General features: G+C 40.7%; 1 protein-coding gene across 3 annotated transcripts in view; it reads left to right on the top strand.

The window, feature by feature from the left end:
* Positions 1-321: 321 nt before the first annotated feature.
* The window catches only part of agla (amylo-alpha-1, 6-glucosidase, 4-alpha-glucanotransferase a), a 28,936-nt gene continuing 16,072 nt past the window's right edge, over positions 322-13,185 (top strand). For 2 of the 3 annotated variants that reach the window (XM_083991228.1, XM_083991227.1), the window contains exons 1-6: positions 322-381; positions 2,267-2,394; positions 5,064-5,274; positions 6,087-6,256; positions 8,710-8,913; positions 12,666-12,847. In XM_083991228.1, the coding sequence (XP_083847354.1) occupies positions 2,307-2,394; positions 5,064-5,274; positions 6,087-6,256; positions 8,710-8,913; positions 12,666-12,847 (855 nt within the window). In that variant the 5' untranslated portion in view covers positions 322-381; positions 2,267-2,306. Of the gene's footprint in view, positions 419-2,266; positions 2,395-5,063; positions 5,275-6,086; positions 6,257-8,709; positions 8,914-12,665; positions 12,848-13,185 lie in introns of all 3 variants that reach the window. The other variant, XM_083991229.1, reaches the window with a different exon arrangement.

A 13,185-nucleotide genomic window follows, 5' to 3' on the forward strand; every position in this document is an offset into this window, starting at 1 on the left:
TAATAATCACAACACGCGCGCGTGCGTAATTATGGAGATCTAAAATCCAGCTCAGGCTCAGGTGTGTTGTTGTTCGATGTGAATTCATTTTCTTTTGTGGTGTTTGTTCTTCTTATTGCCAGTAGTAATTAACAGTGCATATAGCGCCAGCAGCATTTAGGAAAGTGCTCTCCTTTACCCCATTCATCATGCAGCTAATGCAATTACATAAGGACAGATGTTGCGCTGTCGGGTTATTACGGTAACGGGCCAACAGCAGCTCGGTCTGCAGCCGGCCACGCCCCCTCCTCTCAGTCACTGTCAGTCCAGGAAAACCCCAGCTGCAGTGTGGCTGCTAACTGCTCTCCTGCTGCTGTGACGGACTCACCACACAACTGACAGGTGAAAGACAACGCTTCTGCACTGTCATGTCGCTACTGTGAGTTGTGCAGCTTCTCGGGGTCTTGCATGTGGCTGCCTGCCAGGTCGCAGGGTGGACTAACGTTACCAGCTGCGTTAGCTAGGTGAAATAAGTTGAGCTAACTGCTGGGTCGTTGTAAAGTGATGCTTCTCGCTCGGTGACTTGCGGTAACATGTTAATGTGGAGAAGTAGCAGCACATTCAAGCTCGTTGGTAATCATTTCTAACTCATTTCTAACTGTCGGTAACGTAACGTTTTAACGTTACCGTGCTTCATGGTGCACGTTCATAATGTTACGTCATGAAACAATTGTATACTAGTTGGAAATGCTCTCAAAGACCCAATGTTACTTTCTTCAACAAATTTCCGACTCGGCGGCGCCGCCCACTTCAGTGCATTGAGACGAGACTTGACTGTCTCAATACGGGAACCACAACTTATTAATGCTCTTTTCATTAAGATGAATTGCTTTTTAAAGTTATACATTTGCCGAATTGTTAAATGGTTACTGACGCTCACTCTCCTCTCGCATTAGGTTTCATAGAGAATAATGTAGCCTATGTGTTAACAGGAAGACAACATTAAACTGTGACTGTGTGGTGCAGCAGGACGGTCGCTTCAGAGGCTGTTGCATCACCGCGGCGAATAATTATCTACCGTCGTCTTGGCCGTGATTGTACGGCTATACTGCTGTTTGTCACATTGTGTCGGTATGGACACAAAGTGCCAAACACACCAAAGAGCACTGAGAAGAGTTTTATAAATAGGTGGCGTGACATTAAGGGCTGGATTCCTGACCTTGTGTCTATCGGAGCGGAGCAGTGCGCAGACTCAGAGGGAGCGTTGGGGTTCAGTGACTGTGGATGCGTTCACCTGCTCCTCGGCCTGCAGCAGCTTTCACTGCCCTGTCCGCTCCTATGTGTATGTCTGGGCCCCTGTGTGACACTGTGCTACCGAACTAGGCTCTCTTTTTTCCCCCTTTTTATTGAGCAAGTATACAGAACAGCACATCAAAAAGCACAAATAGTCAGAAGCATTGTATAATGATTCTAAAATACAGTTTGAAGACTGAACTAGGCGACTGTTCAAGTATGTAGTAAGGCTCTGATCTAAATATAAAGACCTAAATCTGTTGCTTTTGTAAAACTTGATCCTCTATAATATTGCACACACATACATTGTGGTGGATGATTACAACAGACATCCTCATACAGTGTTACAACAGTTTGCACAACTCATCTCTCAATCGTGAAACTGTCTAAAAATCTGTCTTAAACATTTAACCCTTTGTTGTAATCAAGATGAACAAAAATCCACACAGGATAACCAATACATGAGTTAATAAACCAAACTCAACCACCTAAATGAGAATAACAAATTAGACAAAACCAAAGGTTAATATCAACCACATAGTGCAAAACAATACCACATCAAAACCAGGTACATCTCTACTTTGTTTGCTCAGTGTGTGCTGGCTGTTAAGGACACTGTTGCCATCTGGTTTCATCTCTATATGTCTGCTCTTTCTCCTCTTCTTACACAAACAGTCAAACCAATGATGAAACCTTATCACTCACTCAGTCATAGACTTTGTATTGACAGGGCTGGCCCTGCTGCAATCATAGCAGAAAGGAAAAACAAATAGTGTGTAGAAGTAGAGCATTGCAGTGGCACACAATGCATCTCAGGAAATAGCCTACTTCTCATACCAACAGTTCAGCCAGTGGGTTGAAGTTCCTCCATCCTTTCTGTTGACAGAATTATATACTGTCAGATCAAAGTGTGTGTGTGTGTGTGTGGGGGGGGTGAATTCCTCTGAATTCAGAGAAAGCAGGCGTCATGTTTACACGTCTCTCCTCTTTGCAGGAGGCAGGGCATCCATTAACATTGGAGAGATCTTCTCAAGATGTTACCACAACACCTGAAGCAAATCAGAGTCCTAATGCTGAACGAGAAGGAGAATTTAGAAAGAACGCTGTTCAGACTTGAACAAGGTAAAGCTTCTTTTTAACTGCTATTTTTCACACTGATATTTTGTGTGTTGTTGAGAATTTAAAATGTGCAGTCATAATACATGGAAGTCTTCTCACAGGTTTTCTTCATACATGACTGTAGGCTGGCTGAAACAACATTGTGTGTAGTTCTGTAAGTCATGTATGATGCATGTCATTGGAAATGAGAAGTGACTGGACAGTGACCAGGTCGGTCAGTGCCAAGATCCACCATGGCTCAGAGAACAAAGTATAGACTGAATCAAAAAGCAGACCAGAATGTTTTAGGCCAAAAAACACTCGGACCATCTCTCTGAAGTCTGCTCCATGATGAAAGTCCTCCCTGGTTTCCTGGATCCTCTTTAAACACTGAGGTCCATCAGCTGTCTTCTGTGTTTGCTGTGTCACCATCAGTCAAATAATACACCAGTTGAAGTGTACGTTATACACATTTTTTTTCAGTCCATCAACTAGTCAGAAAAAGCCGCTTATATGGAACTAACCAAAAAACTCAGTATTCCTCCGTTATGGTTAGAGGGTTAGGGGGGCGAGTCCAAGAACTTTGACATATTTGAGCATTTTATTTAGAAAAGTAACGCAATAGTTACTTTTCCTGGTAATTAGTTACTTTTATAATGTAGTAATTCAGTTGCTAAGTTGTAGAGTTACTAGTTACTTTCCCAAAAAAGTACAGGTAGTAACTATACTTGTTGTTTTGCAAATTCTGCCAACATTCTGTTGACTGGAAGTGTAAAAATACATGCAATGACCACCTATTGTCCAAAAGCCATGTGAAAAACAAGGAAGTTATTTTTTAAACTAATATATTTATTTTACTGGAAACAGTATAAAGCTCAAACATTAATATTTTGTTGGTACTGTACTTGAAGTACTTATATTGCTGTGTTATGTTGCATCATGCAGTATTTGTTGTTAAGTTATGAAGGACAAGTGTTGTTTGTTTGTTACCTCGATAAATTTAAAATAATTTCTATTTAGATATTAGTGTACATTTTAGTCATTAACATTAAAAACACACTCTTTTTGGCATAAAACAAGAGTAAAAAGTAAAAAAACAGAATTCCCAAAAATTAAAATGGAAAAAACGGAATTTGGGGAAAAATCAAACTATGGAACAAGGGACATGGATATAACCACTTGCTAATATTTGATGACTTGGTGGTTTTATGGACACTTACATACTTAACACTATGACATTTACAGAGGAAAAGGATGCAGTGATACTGTGAGACTCATTATGAAGTCACATATGAAATCTTACTGTTGGCAGGAACACAGTGTTCTTAAAGCACAATTCAGTGTTTCACCATAATTACAATCCTGCCGCAGGATTAACACCAACAATCTTGCAACAATGAGCTTCTTCTTTAGCATGCATCACCATGCAAACATGTCTCAAACTGTGCATTTGATCATTTTCTATTACTAGTGGTTGTATTGTCTGTGATGAACAGCATCACCATCAACTTCTCTCAAATCCTGATGTGGACAGTTCTCTGTATGTTTTAGGGAGAATGTTTGATTACACATGGAGTCTAGTTCAGTGTAGGCCTGTCTGTTAGTGTGTGTGGGGAAAGAAGGAGCTGCCTGCTGTGTGTTGAGGAGACAAGTGTTCCTCTTGACATTAACAGCGCTCTGAACCTGATAGGGATTTTGTGAGCTGCCTATGAAACTGGACTAAATATAGCCAACTGTCAGGGACCAGGAAGTCTGACATTTCTCATAGATCACGCTGTGATTCAGTGTGAGTCGGCTGTTGTGTGAGGTATTTCTCTTGTTCATTTCCCAGGGGGCAGAGCTGTGTGTCTGAGTGGCTCTGTACAGGTCAGACCAGCCAGGGTAGAAGCAGAGAAGACATCAGTTTGACTGTTGTATGTTACACACTGGTGCACAAACTGAATGAACCCTTTCAAACATGTCCAGACTCATGGTAACCACAGGTTCAAACTGAAATAGCTGAATGTGGTGTGTATTGGTTGCTGGCTTTTCTCAGTAAATAGTCACCACATTAAACGTATTGGTCATTTACACCATCTGATTTTGTTGTTTTGTAAAACTTTACCTTAGAAGTGTTGTCACAACTGTCTTCACTGGTCACAGATTCTGGTATTAAACTGGTGTATGTCTATGTATTGTAATTGTAAAGAGCTGCAACAATTAATCGATTAATCGCACAATAATTGATTATTAAATTAATCTTTTTTTTTTTAAAGAAAAAAAGTCAAAATTCTCTGATTCCAGCTTCTTAAATGTGAATATTTCTGGTTTCTTTGTTCCTTTATGACAATAAACTGAGTCTCTCTTTGGTTTGAGGACGTCATCTTGTGGTTTGGGAAACACTGATTGATATTTTTCAACATTTTTTAACATTTCGTTGACCAAACCATCACTTAATCATTTAAATAATCGACAGATTAATTGATAATGAAAATAATCATTAGTTGCAGCCCTAGTAACTCATTACACTTGCATTTGTGTGTATGGGCTGCTGTGGCTCAGCAGGTAGAGCAGGTCGTCCACAAATCGGTGTCTTTAATTTGTCCTAATGTCCTGGTTCTGCCTGGTCCACCACCACCGTTCAGCCCGGTCACACGTCTTTTATTTTGTTGTCTTTTGTGCGAGTCATGAGCAAAGCTTCTCTGTGTCCTCAGGTTTTGAACTGCAGTTCCGTCTGGGTCCGAGTCTCCAGGGCCGGAGGGTGGTGGTGCATACCAACTACCCAGCTGAAGGGCAGAAGTTTGAACGCAACAAGTTCCGTGTTTTAGAGTGGAACTACCCATCAGGGAAGGAAGATGACTCTGATAAATTCTGTGCTCTGGACCTCAAGACCGCCGGGTCCTATCAGTACTACTTTGGACGTGGGTAAGACTTCCTGATTAACAGCTACCATACAGCAACATCCCATGGCCCTCACAGAAGGATCACTTTGGGAGTCCCTTCTATGACTAATCGTCGGGTTCGGGTTAATTTCCTGTGTGTTGGAGTGGTATAATGTAGTTTTTTTTCTCCCACAATGAAGTTAATTCAGCTCTGGATGAACTCAAAACTGCAAAATATAAAAGCAAAACAAATACATTCAAATGAAATTGGTCAATTAGTTCTAAGCTTTTAGATTTTCAGTGTATAGTTTCGTCTTCTTGCCATCTGAAGCCCATGGTTTTCTTTACACTGCTGTGGCTTCATTTCATTGCTTTCCTCAGAGACGCTCATTACCAGCAGTGTGTGTTATTCTCTCATATCTACCATCAGCATCTCAATTAGTTTTGCCTGAAATATTCTAGAAAGGCAGGTGAGGTAATATAGGAGGTAATAAAGTACACCTGAGTACTGAGCTGTAGTGGAAGAGCGATCATGTCATTTTGTAAATAGATTTTGTGTAATTACACAAACAACAGAAAGCTGTTCACATGACCCAGATCCAGCTGTTGTCTGTTGATTGTATGTGTGGTTCATGAAGTTCATGCCAGCACGGCCCTGTGGTTTTCTGTTTGAACTGAACATGATGAAATGGATTTGGATTGGCCCTGGTCCACATCCCGCCGGTCACTTCCTGCCATCTGCACTGTCTGTCTTTGCTTTGCCTTGCCCTTCATACTAATTGTGTGTTTCAAGTACTACAAAAAACACTTCCACCTCAGCCTCTAACCATCATGTAAATGCCTCTGGTGTTGCAGGGACACGGAGCGGTCAGGAGCAGGATACATCGTGGTGGATCCTGTTCTCCGTGTCGGAGCAGACAACCACGTCCTGCCTATGGACTGCATCACCATCCAGACCTACCTGGCCAAATGCCTGGGACACCTGGATGACTGGCCTGATAGACTGAGAGTAGCCAAGGAGTCAGGTGTGTGTTTAGTACCATACAGGTCAGATGAGTCCTGGTCTGGATAACAGCCTGGTAGGAAAATAAAGTAAATAAGCATATCAAAATCAACTATAAAACAAAGTATCAAAGCTTCACGCAGAGAAATGCATACAGCCCATATTCAGGAAAAACTAATTCTGCTTTTATTTGAATTGTCTGAGTTTCTACCTTCTCATTTGAGAGAGTCGTTGTAGCTGGTGAATTGAATGTTCATAAAGACAAGCGACTGTATTTTGTAACATTCTATTAATCTACATACTACAGGACCTGCACATAATCATGGCCATATCTTGGATCTGGTGTCAATATTGTCACTTTATGGAACATTATTTATCTGACCACCTACTGTATGTGTTTTATGTTACATTTGACAGTTTGTTCTAGTGAGCCAGTAGATCAACCACAGATGGTGTATTCTCACCAGGTGCTCACATGTTGATAAGTGGCACACCACCTACTCATGTGGAGCTGAACAATTTTTACACTACTTTTCACACTCGCCCATTCACACACATATTCACTTATCCCTCCCTACACATACAGTCTTTTATTTACTAATAATTTAAAGACTTTTAAAATCGAGTCTAGTTTTTGTGCAAATATAGATGTCACACTCTGAAGGTTTATTCTCCAAGCCTTTGTATATAAATCTAAAACAGCAGGTCCTCCTCCTCCTTCTATGCTGCTACTCCTGATAATAAAAGGTTAAGTGTGCATGGCATTCTTTAAGTTCTTAAATGTTAGTCTAGTTTTACTACTGGATAATATATGTCCTTATATGTCTAAGGTTGAGGTTTCCACTTCTTGTCTTGTTCTATGACTGTTGCATCTACTGTATGGCAGTGATAAGTTAATTCTAGTACAGAAGAGACTAAAACAGAAAGACGACCAGGATCCCCGTCTGAAACAGGAGAGGAACCCTAGAGCTCATCTGAAGTCACTGCATTATATTGACAGCCAGTCTTTGGTTTTAGTATTTGACTTTAGTTCTACTACCAATGCAGCTGTTACACCTTATCAGGGTCTCTCAATATACAGAATGTTTGTTACCTTTACTTTTATCGAATTATACAGCATGGAATGTTACTGTATGTAAGGGATAATGTAGAGTAACTGAGGTTTTTTGTTATTTCTCCATAACAACTGACTAACTCTACATTATCCCGCTTATTACACGGCTTATGAGTGAAATAATTAATTTGAGACATAATGTTGATCAAAATACGACTTTAATTGATTTATAAATTGCATCATTTGGCGCATCTGCAAGTCCGGTCACTTCTCTGCTGTTTTGCTAAGCCTCCTCCCCGTCGTGTGCATTTGTTTTCAACAAAGCCTTTGATAATCAGTCAGTGGATCAGTGGATTATCATATACATGTTATGATGTGTATATTTGTGTAGTCTTATCTGTCGAGATATCGTAATCTGAAGAGATTGCGGTTTACGGGGCGCACTTGTGCCGATCTGATCAGAGTAAGAGGAAAAGAGGTTAAAGAGGAACTATGCAGGATATTTACCTTAGGGTTCATTTTTACCTTAATTAAACAGCTCCAGAGTCCTGTTAAATCAATGACTTGTAACTTGTTCCAGGGAGAACGGAGGCTCTCTGCCTTCGACCCGGTGTCCCAGCTCTCGTTTCTGCCGCACCGCCACACAAACAAGCCCTGTAACCCGCAATCTCCTGTGCATAACAGATAAGACTACAATATACATACTAGGGCTGGGACGATATGCTTTTCTCCCGATTCGATTCTTCTACGATTTTTTGGATGGCAATTCAATTTAAATTGCGATTCTACGATATTGCCGATTTTCTCGATTTTTAGTCTGCATTTTTAACATTTATCTGCACACAAATACTGTAGGAGCCTATAAATTAACATACTCCATTATAAAGTGAACTTAAACCCTTTTCAAAACCTGGTCTCTCTGTATGTAAAAGAGGCTAACAAATGCACATTGCACAATATTTATAAAAACATAATCGATTTAAAAATCGTCAAAAAACATATTGCGATATTTATGTGAATCGATTGTGTTTCACGGATTGATTTCTCAACGGCTTTGTTGAAAACAAATGCATACGTCTGGGAGGAGGGTTAGCAAAACAGAGGAAAAGTGACTGGACTTACACGATGGACAGATTTATATGCTAAATGATGCAGTTTATAAATCAATAAAAGTCAAATTTTGATCAGCATTGTGTCTCAAATTTTTTATTTCACTCGTAAGCCGTGTAATAAGCGGGATGCTGTAGAGTGTGCCTGGTCTTTATGGAAAAATAAACCCCTTCAGGATGAATGAAAACCTGACACAAAGCAGAGGGGTTCTATTCATCCTGTCGGGGTTTATTTCTCCATAACGACCGGCTCACTCTACATTAATGCTGTCCAAGTATGTTTTAATAACTGTGTCCTTGTTTCTCTCCCAGGATACAACATGATCCACCTCACTCCTCTGCAGACCCTAGGAGAGTCGAGGTCCTGTTACTCTTTAGCCGACCAGCTGAGCTTCAGCCCTGAGTTCAGCCCAACGGGTCGCAATTACGGCTGGGAAGATGTGGGTGCCCTGGTAGAGAAGATGAGGAAAGACTGGAACATGATGTGCATTACTGATGTGGTGTATAATCATACTGGTGAGTATGTTATTATGTATATATTTATGTGTCCAGCTCTTTTATTTTCCAGCAAGTTGGTCCAAACTTCTTCCTCCAGCATCTAAAATGTGTAAATGTGTTTCTTTGTCATGTCCAACATTGAGCCAGACGTCATCTGTATTTTGGCTTGTTGGCAGGATGATGTTATCTTGGCCTTTTGGAAACTTTTTCACTATTGTCAGACATTTTATAAACTAAACAGTCACTTGATTAATCAAGAAAATCATACTTCCCATGCCATTGGTCCACTTGCTTCAACATACAGTACCTTCAGTGGCATACACACTAAGCCAGCACTGTAAGAACACTAAAGCATGTCTGGGGTTTAACCTCAAACCTTCCCCCTGGTCTGAAGCCTGTAAATGATGGCTGATATCCACCACAATGCACAGAAGTAACCACAAGGGTTGGGTGGTATCCACATGTTGATACAGTTAAACCTCCTCCACATTTTACCGCAGTATAAGAATACCGTACTGAAACAATAACAAAACATGTACATTACCAACATTAACAAATAGCTAAAATATAATGTGGATGGCGCTGCTTAAAAAAAGAAAGAAAATGACAGCGCTGCCTCTCCAGCCGATTCACCTGCAGCTGCACAGAGGAGCTGTCAGAGGAGCTCTGCTGTTCGTCTCTCTTCAGCCTGCTGTTTGGCTGCACTTTGTATTTATAAAATGAGTCCAACATTAGAAGATCTAACCTCCATCGCAGCGCTGATCAGCTGAGCCACATCACAACGCAGCTGTAACAGCGTCTCTGTGTGTGTTTTTATAACATTGGCAAAAAAAACATCTGCAGAACAGAAGTTGTTATTCAAACGTCTCCTGAAAGGAAAACATGATACTACTGGAGTAAAACTGAAAACTCAACCACACACGTGCTTAACACACACTTTAGGCAGTAAAATCAATTATATTTAGTATGTAATACAGTATATCAGGCCCCTATATGAGTGCATTGCAGGTTTTTTAAATGACGGTAACAAAACTGATACCGTTGCTATTTTAAGATACCGCGGTATACCTTATGACCGTATTACGGCCCAACCCTAGTAACCACACAAATCAAAACATTAGACATCTTTGATGTTTTATGATGACAGGTCTCAATACATCTGCAGTTAGCTGCCAGAAACTAAGGTGACACATTTGGATGATGAATGGCAATCATTATGCAGCGTATACCATGTAGTTTTCTGCAGAGCATCTTTATCTCTTCCCTCCCCCTGTCCATCCCCCACCACACTGCTTCATTACCACTACACTGCTGCTTGCTCATTACACTCTGCTCTATTCAACAAAACAGTCATGCTGCTCTAACTTTGAAGAATGAGGAGAGTGTCCAGGAGGATTTGATCCACTGGTAAATGACTCAAAACAATTCCAAGATAACATCAGGTGCTGTCGTTCTCACACTAAAATCATAAGTACAGTAGTTCACTGATACCGGCAGTAGCCGTGTGAAATTCTAGCGGCAGTGCTCATAATCTAGCAGTGGTGAAGTGCCTTTACAACATGCCTATTGGTGCTCAAGGGACATGTGCACGTATATGCTATTTGGCAGTGACGGATGAACAGAGGTGGGAATAATTAAAAGTGATGCTGATTGACTTTTTATCGTCTCCTGCACAATGTCAGAATATTGACAGGCCTTTGTAATGACAGGCGTATCTGTTCAGCCAAGCCTCAGAAACTTGGGTGTCATTCTTGATTCTGCAATGTCGCTAGAGCACTCCAGACAATTAATTAGAAACGGCCTTTTCCACCTGAGGAACATTGCAAAATGAAGTGTCAAAAGCTGAACTTGAGATGGTCATTCATGCTTTTATTTCTTCTCGTCTAGACTGTAACAGCCTTTTTACCTGCCTAAAGAGGTTGACCTTCTCCAGACTGTACAGGATGCAGCTGCACGGCTTTTAACTCACACTCACTAAAGAGCACACATCACCCCTGTTTTAGCTTCCCTGCATTGGTTACCAGTCCATTTAGAATCAATTTTCGTTTTAATTCTGGTCCTTACTTTTAGAGCCGTACATGGTCAAGCAGCCCCTTACATCTCTGACCTGATTAAACTTTATGTACCTGCCTGTACTATGAGGTCGTCAGGTCAGAGTTGTTGGTGGTTCCTCACACGCACTTTAAGACCAGACCAAACTCTGGAATGGCCTGCCTCTCTCTCTAAGATGCTCTGAATCTGTGGACTCTTTTAGAAAACAGCTAAAACCTGTTTTTTTTTTTATTTAAGAAAGCTTTTAGTTAATGTGTTAAATTGTTTTATTCATTGTATTTTTATGTTTTTACTGTTGTATTTTATTTTATTGTGAAGCACTTTGTGATTTTATCTGTGAAAGGTGCTATATAAATAAACCTTACTTACTTAACACTAACATATACACCGCACTAACGAGGGAATCAATTACTGGTGGAGTGCCATTATCAATGAGCTTCCACGTGTCTGTTTACAGATACACTTGCTGGAAAAACCTTCTCCGCAAGCTAAAACTGCACAAACAATATGTCTTGAACACTACCATTAAAAACTCTTGAAGAATGGGGCGGTGTTTAGCTCCGTTGGTAGAGCACCCGCCCCATGTGTTGAGGCTAGTCCTGCAGGCGACCCTGGTTCGAAACCCGTGCCAAGCGGTCCTATCCTGCGTGTTATCCCCCCCCTCTCTGCCTCCCATTTCCTGTCTCTCTCTCAACTCTCCTGTCCATTAAAGGCCAAAAAAGCCCCAGAAATATATATTAAATTCTTTTTTCTTTTTTTTTGAAGAATTACAAAAAAAAGTGAACTTTGATTATTTCATTACACATTTGAAAGCTAGACAGAAAAAAGGATGGGTGGTCAGGTCCAGGGTCAGATTTACATTGAGAACATTACATTGCAACCTGATTCTCTTTTCAAGTATCAGGTTGCGTTACTGGATTGAAGAAACACTGTTGAAGAGTTGTTGCACTCACTTTGCTTCTCACCTGCTATTTACTTTTAAGGTTCATGGTAAGACAAGTGATGCTGCTAATGATAAATGATACATCTACCTGTTCAATAGAAATGTGAACAGAGGATTCTCAGAAAACTCAATTAGAATTAAAATTATACACACTTTGATCAGTATCACAGCTCCTGTAGGTGAACAATATCCCTTTGGTTTGTAGAGAGTTGCTAACATAAACTGTGCTAGCTTCAATGTGGCATTTTGTCAACATGGAATGTGATGATGCAATACTCCACTGCTCTGGTCAAGAGGTCACAGCCCGTTTATTTAGACTAAGCCTACATACGACCTTAGTTTCAGTTTCTAGATCAAATTACCAAATCACCTGTCCCACTTACCACCTTACTTTCTCATGCGTTCTGCTCAGGTTGTACGTTAATACAATATTAATAATTAGTTTAAGCAACTGTATTCCTGGTGCCAACTTGACTAGTCACTCACATCTTTTTCTGAGACTTTAGTCAACTCAGCTGTAAGTCTAGGACCATGTGTTTCTTGTGCACCCGTCTGCCTTCGTGACCTCGTCCTCTCTCCCCCTCTCAGAAAAGGTCGAGCAGTAAAATGATCCTGATTAAAAGGTTAGATGGAGTAACGGCTGATTTACACTTTGACTTGGTATCAAATTGTCTACAGATCCCTAAAAAAAAGTCTGACAAAAATCACTGCACATGGTTGTAAAACTGCTTCATGGTGGTGGTTTCAATTCATTGTTTCAACTTTTCCCTTACAGCTGCCAACAGTGGGTGGATACATGAACATCCAGAGTGTGGCTACAACCTGGTTAACTCTCCCCACCTGCGTCCAGCCTGGGTCCTAGACAGAGCCATCTGGCACTTAACCACCAGAGTGGCAGACGGGCGCTACACGGCTCAAGGACTTCCCCCTGATATTACCAATGAAGGCCAGCTGAATGTGAGCTCACACAACTCGGCCAAGCACTGTACATCATAAATACACTTGGTATAGCAGAATAATACCAAGTGGCATTTCTTGATTGTGTGTAACAACCAGAACCAGAGGGATTTGTAGCATTAATTAGTGTGAATATCACCTCACCTCTGGTATGTTGACATGTTGAATATATATTTTTTAAACTTTGTGTAATGGTGTGTTTGCTAAACTCTCAATGATATCTGCTAATGTTAAAGGGATATTTCAACATTTTGGCAAATGCGCCCATTGCCATAATCCCTATAGTCATAGCAGTAGTTTTGTTACCTAATGCCTTTAATTGTTGGTGCAAGCTGTTT

This window comes from Trachurus trachurus (assembly GCF_905171665.1).
Source record: "Trachurus trachurus genome assembly, chromosome: 17".
NCBI classification, from domain to species: Eukaryota; Metazoa; Chordata; class Actinopteri; order Carangiformes; family Carangidae; genus Trachurus; species Trachurus trachurus.